At 43.3% G+C, this 6,887-nt stretch overlaps 1 protein-coding gene across 1 annotated transcript in view; it reads left to right on the top strand.

Annotated features, from left to right (window-relative positions):
* The window catches only part of LOC102369990 (ankyrin repeat domain-containing protein 62), a 128,025-nt gene that overhangs the window by 36,671 nt on the left and 84,467 nt on the right, over positions 1 to 6,887 (top strand). Inside the window, 3 exon segments of the mRNA XM_025204161.1 lie at positions 5,112 to 5,165; positions 5,408 to 5,544; positions 5,546 to 5,579. Coding sequence (XP_025059946.1) covers positions 5,112 to 5,165; positions 5,408 to 5,544; positions 5,546 to 5,579 — 225 coding nt within the window.

Genomic DNA, 6,887 nt, shown 5'->3' with positions numbered 1-6,887 from the left:
GGGAAAGAGCACTGATATACTAGGATTTATCTGGATGTTTGCCACAGCAGGGAGAGAAGAATAGATGGAGTCTCTCCCCTTCTTCTTTCTGACTTTGTGCTGGGCTTCTTGCCTAAATATAGACATTTGGAAGGTTAAATTGGGTTAAAAATTGCCTCCAATTTAAACTTAGTTTGTCTCGGTGCTGGCCTTACACTTATAGACCCAGTCTCAGTGACTAGAAGTAAGTCTAAACCTGTAACTGAACAGAAGTTCTATGCACACAAACTGGTCTAAAAATTGCGGAACATGCTTTAAGATAAACCTGAATCTATGTAGAGTATAAGCTGTATTAACTGGCTTTCTACTATCTGGAATACTCTATTTCCAGCTGGCTGGCCAGACGGGGCACGGAAGAAACTCGTACACAGTGGCCACTGCTGCCACCCAGCACCCTGTGCTGTCACCACTCCACATGTGGAGGAATAAGCCTCCTTCTGCCCGCCTCTCTCCAGCATCTGGTGGAGGGGGCTTATTCCGCTGCTTGCCCTGAGCATGGACTGAGTGGCAGCTGCAACAGTCAGGGTAGGCAGACCTCACTGTGGTGCTCTGGGTGCCTAAAGGGGAATAGCCCCACTCCCTGCCCCCCGCCTAAGGGGCCCTGCCAGAATCTGGCCCCATCCCCCCACCTGGCTGCTGGAATGGCGAGGGGGGAGTGACCATAACAGAGGCAGCAGGAAAGGCTAAAATGTTGCATGGTATTCTGCAAATGCAGTGGATTTTTATAATATTTCAGTCCCACATAGATTTTCTTTGGACCTAGTAAATTGCAGTGCAGGGTTTGTGTCTGTGCTTCCCTACCCCAGTCTATGAAATTGTTTTCCACGCTGTTTTCTACCCTCTCCTGAACTGGTTACTCCATGTACCATGTGGCCTCTATTGCTCCATGCTCACAGAGAGCAGATGTCACCTCTACATTTAAACTTTTTTTAGCATATCCAGCAGGGAAATAAAAAGATTCAATGAATCTGAGATGCAGAGTGTGATATAGTAGAGCTCTTCCACTCCAGGCCTACTGCCTTATCTTCAGTTCCTGAATAAATATGCCTACTTGCCTCTGGAGGTATCATCCCCATGGAGAATAGTAATGCATGCCTAGCATTTTACAAGAGCAAGAGACATCCTCTAAGGATAGGACTGCTCCTTCAGAAGTACAAATCTGCTCACTAGTCTGGTCTCACCAGTTCTCTTGATTAGCCTTTCTACCCACAAACGCAGTAGCTTTTTGTTAATGTTACACATACAGCAAACCAAACTACCAGAGCAGCATTAAGCTCCAAAGCCTACCAGCTTCAAAATTCTGCCCCATGGGAAGCCCTGCCCCCCTTATTAAACATGCAGAGCATGCAGAAGTAATGTAAGCAAACCACCAGAGTACAGTACTAGATGGCCTTTGATGCTTTATACATGCATGTGTTAAAAAGAATGAAAGAAAGCTTCATAATACTTTTTTTTCTCCCAAAATGGAGAAAAGAGTCTGGAGATGGTATCTCAGAAATATAGGGATGAAAAACAGCCTCTCTTTCTGAAACCATGGAAACTGAACAATGAACAAATCAGTGCATTTTACTTGTCTTGCTTTCCAAGGTCTGAACATGTAAAAATAGGTCTGAAAGGAGCAACAGGGGGTCATTTAGTTCAACCCCCTGCTCAGGGCAGGACCATCCCTTACAAAAGAATCCCAGTCAAGCATTTGTCTAACTTGCTCTTAAAAATTTTCCAAGGATAGAAATCCCACAGTGTTTCTGGGTTGCCTGTTCCAGTGCTTCACCACCCTCATAGTCAGAAAGTTCTAATATCCAGCTAAATAACCCCTGTTGCATTTTGAGACCATTGTTCTTGTCCCATCTCCTGCAGCCACAGAGAACAGTTTATCTCCATCCTCTTTATAAAACATTTCAGGTTTGGATGTTAACAAATCCCCACTCAGTATTCTCTTCTCCAAATTAAATAATCCTAGCTCTTTTGGCCTTTCCTTTCAAGTCGTGTTTCCCAGCCTCTAATAATTTTTCTTGCTTTCCACTGGACTCTTTGTAATCTATCAACTTCTACACCCTCAAGGCTACTGTGCCACTAATAATGGTTCAGTGTCTGGTGAACTCCAAGAATTCAGAGAAAGGGCATGAAGGATTAGGGGTTAGCGGCATTATAGAGACATAAAGAATGAAAGGGTGACAAGGGAATAGAGAGGATTCCTCAAAAAGAAGGCCAACAGCTTCAAATTCGTGGAAGGGAGGCTGACTTGAACTGAGGAGCTGGCCATAGTCGAGAAAATGGTAAGAATTGAAATACAAATGAACACCCAATTCCTGCCTACTGCCATGGCACTCTAAATTGCAAAGAGCTTGAGGTCATTGTCTAGGCCTTGTGCTCTCTTAAGCCTACAGATTTTCAAATTATATTCATTTCCCCATCTGCTTTGGGCCAACCTCTGTCCACAGCCTTCACTGCCTTGTTGTGGTTTCCATTTTCTGTTTACACTTTTCAGAAAAATTAGGAAATGGTTTATTGTCTTCCATCATGCAGTTATCTGACAAATTTAAAAGTGGTCAAATAAACCAAAAAGATAGAACAATATAAACCCTTGGAAAGCATGTGATTTGTATGGGTGTATACTGTTATTAAACTAGAAATCATGCGTAGCTAGGGGGACCATACATCCCAGTTTGGCTGGGACAGTCCCAGATTCTGTAGGCCAGTCCCAGCCAATTGGTCAAAAATCCCAGGCTGGAGTACAGCAGGGAGGTGGAGCTGCATGGTGTGCCAGGCAGGTGGGTGGGTGAGCTGGCACCACTGCAGCTGTATGGAAGCATGGTGGGCAGATGTAATGGTCACCCTATCTAAGATGGAGTATCGAGCTCCCTACATTCCTTGCTTCCAAACAGCAGCAGTGGTGCCTGGACACCCACCTGCCTGGTGTACCATGCTGTTCCACCTGCCTTCCGGACTCTGGCCCAGGACTTTTGGCCAACTGGCCAGGACCAGCCTACTGAATCCGGGACTGCCCTGGCCAAACCAGAACATATGGTCACCCTTTGCATAGCAGAGTCCCTGTAGGCCAAAGAACGTGAGAAGATCAGTTTGTGTCTACCATGCAGAAACCTGCACCTGATTAATATTTAAAACACACACACATACATGTTTCCAGAAGCAGAATGTTGTAGCCAGCATCCCAAAAGCGCCAGATCAAACCCTTTCCTCAAAATAGGTGCACAAGGCCTCTGGGGCAAGGTGCCTCTGACTTGTCATTTGGGAATGAATGGCTTGCAAGCTGCCATTGTCTCTGTCTCTGTCTGCCAGGCTTCAGCAAGCTAGCTGTCATCAACGTTGTATAAAATACAGCATCCAGTTAAAAGCCAAAGTAAGAAACTGTTTGGGTACTCCACATCATAGACCAGGCACCCACCAGTTAGGTTCTCATCTCCAAAGGTATACTTTGCTGTCACCCTGCAGCTGCTTTGGGCAATAGTTAATACAGTGATTCTCTACCAGAGTACTGTGACTCTAGTTAGGTGTGCAAAAATGATTCACAAAATAAACCCAGATACTTCAAATAGCATTAAAATATATTGACCTGATGTGATATTTCTGAGTTCTTAACAACACAAATGCTCTGTTATTTTTCTATAGTCCAAAATGAGTAAAAACAAAAATCTGGTATTTTTTTTGTCTAGCAAGGGGTGCTTTGAGCATTAAAGGGTTGAGAATCACTAAAGTAACAGTTCTTTTCTGTGATCTAGATCAGCAGTTCTCAACCTTTTTTTTGTATCGGGACCCACTTGTAAACATCAATTGCCAGTCCCAGCCCCGTGTCCATCATTCCCAACTGGTCCCCTGCCCCTACGCCCTAACCCCTCAGTGTGTGGGGCAGGGGGTGGGTGTGTGGAGGTCATGGGGGACCCCAAGCAACCCCTTTGCAGGCGAGAACTCCCCCTTAAAGGAGAACTCAATTTTTAATGTTTGTTCATGACCCTTTCTTATGTTCTCATGACCTACTGTTGGGTTGTGACCCCTGGGTTGAGAAATGCTGGTCTAGATGGTCATTGTTAGAGTTTCATTAGTTTTGGCAGTAGTTGATAAGTGTGGATTCCAACAACTGTCTAGTACAAATGAGAAATCTCATGTTTGCAAAACCTTCCAGAATCTGAGGAATTGCAAATTTTATTACACACAGCAGCAGTATCTTGATAATGGCAATACATGTCTTTGTTGCTATAGCCCTGTGGTTAATTTGTTTATACCAAAAGATTTTGTAACAGATCTGTACAAGTGAAGATAGTAAGCTTTGAGATGCAGATAGCCATGTTCTGCTTTATAGCCAAGGGGAAGTTTTCTATCAACGTGCTTTCTCTACAGATCTAGGGTAAGCTTAATGCAGATTCCTTCAAAAGTGGCCTTTATCATCTTGAAGTTCTGCTGCTTCTGTTTATCCTAGGTCTGCAGCATAAGCCTTTATGACAAGTCCATGCTTGTTTTTGAGCCAGCTTGTTTTTGAGCCAGCAATCCACACCTTAGCAGATCCAACAGCACCTCCTGGAGCATCAGCTGGATCTAGTCTTCATTTTCTTCACCTTTATCACCTGAGCAGGGCTCCCTGGGATGCTGGAGAACTGTGTTGTGATTTTTCAGAAGAGAATATGTACAGTTCATTCCCTCAGGAGAAACCCTCATGGGAGCAATTTAACTTTGGTTGTTGCCAAGTTATTTTTTTTCTCCATTTTTACCCTGGAAGAAAATCCTGAACACCCATACACTCTCTTCGGAGAAACTGAATATGTGTAAGCAGCCACTATGTGAAAGCAATGTTCATGGTAAGGTACAGCGGGATGTAAATTCCAGTGCACTTTGCTCCAGAGGCAGCTGCTCCCTGGCACAGCTTCTACACATGTGCCCTGGACCACAGCACTTTGAGCTAGGATGGAGCAGCTCCAGGCTGGCAGGGGGCTCAGGGGGTCAACCCCAGGCTCTAAGTGGCAGCATTGGGCAGTGGAAGAGCTAGCTGGAACACAAGGGTGCTAAAGTGTGGGGATAGGCAGCAGGCAGCCCCCCACATCCTGATCTAAATCACTGAGAACAAGTGCAAGTTAAATCTCTGTGACAATGATAGCAGGTCACCATTAATGAAGGTATGTACAATACTTGTTATGATTATGTCAGATGTACCAGTATTAATTTCTAGTTAATTACAAGATATTTATTATTTAATATAGGAATATAGGTTGGTGTCAGCTTTTGTATAAAGTATGCTACTTAATATGTTTAAATTTATCTTCCTTACTTTCAAATTTTCAGTTATTTGTAATAATTCTATGTAAGGTAAATTTTAACTTCTAGAACTTTATTCCCTCTTTTTGTGTTACCTTTACAGGCAGTACAATGCCAACAGGAAATATGTGCAAATTTGTTCCTAGAACATGGCACAGGCCCTAATCTTGTTGATGTTGATGGCAATACTGCCCTTCACCTTGCTGACTGTATTCCTAATATATCACTAGCTAGAGTGGTTTGAGTATGGTGTTGACACCGATGCACAAAATAAGGTAACTGTTTACTTTCAGAAAAACAGAATAAATTTTACCTTCAAGTTTGGAAAGGGTACATCCTTATACAAAAACACTGTTCTCATTTTGGGGTTTTTGAGAGTTTCCAAAGAGATTCTCTTTTAAAATTCCTTTTACTCAGAAACTTCATGCTTGAATTATCATGGCTATAATTGTACTTCTTAAAAAGATTACATTAGTGAAACAGCACCTGTGACAAGGGAGAATGGATGACTGAGACACCCTCTGGCCTTTTCATGAATCATACACAGCATATCACACTATGTAGTGTGGTGGCCTTTTTAAAGAAATTGCCAACATCCTTTTTAAAGGCAACACTTGGCAGCAGTACTGTTGCTAGCAGTACCAGGAATCAGGAAAAAGAACTAAGGCCAGATTTACACTACAGAAGGCTTTCCTGGTATAGGTGTACTGGGGTACCATAACAAGTCCATGAGGAGTTTGTGGTGTTGACCTGGCCTAATAATAACTGAACCCTCTAAAGTGTTTTCATAGAGCTGTGTCTCTGTATGTGCATAGCCCCATAAATTTGTGAGCTCTGCTCCAGATGCTTAAAGCTTCAGGATCCTGGATGATATCAGCAGTTCCAGACTTCATAAGCAGAGTTCTGGAATTAGGAATTGAATTAACTAAAGGAGAATATAGACTGTCATCAGAAGTCACTCAGCAATTCTGATTTGCAAAGAAATCAGAGTAAATGATACATAATTAATCAAGGAACTTTTCCCCATCTTATAGCTACAAGGACTCATCCCTACCCCTGCACTATAGTAGAAATTCTTTGGAGAACTTTCAAGAACCCTAGTGGTTTACCAGCCACTGTGGGGAAGACACCCTAGTAAAACTATGGAGTGAGCCTCTCACCTACAGGAATGGGGATAGTGGGGGGAGTAAGTGGATGTTATCTCTTGTTTAAAAAATGCTATAATTGTATTTAGTAGAGAGGTGGTAGCCTATCAACTGAATCTATAATAATAATAGGCTTAGTCTGCCTGTCTGAAGCACTCTGATTGGTTGTCTCGGCAGGCAATCACAATGCTTACTGAAACAACCAATCAGAGTGCTCTGGACAGAAAGAATAAGAGTGTTATTATTATAGATCCTGAGGCATTTGAAACAGATATGCAGGCAAGTCAGAACTAGAATGAAGCACCAGGGCCCCCCGCCATGGAGCAGGCAGGCTCTGCCAAAGAGGGCGGGGGGAGTGGTTCATAGATAGATTCATAGATGTTAGGGTCGGAAGCAACCTCAATAGATCATCGAGTCCGACCCCCTGCATAAGCAGGA

Source organism: Alligator sinensis, unplaced genomic scaffold (genome assembly GCF_000455745.1).
Source record: "Alligator sinensis unplaced genomic scaffold, ASM45574v1 scaffold65_2, whole genome shotgun sequence".
In the NCBI taxonomy this organism is placed as follows: domain Eukaryota; kingdom Metazoa; phylum Chordata; order Crocodylia; family Alligatoridae; genus Alligator; species Alligator sinensis.
Note: the sequence above shows the minus strand (reverse complement) of the source record. Positions and strands in the feature narration are given on the sequence as shown.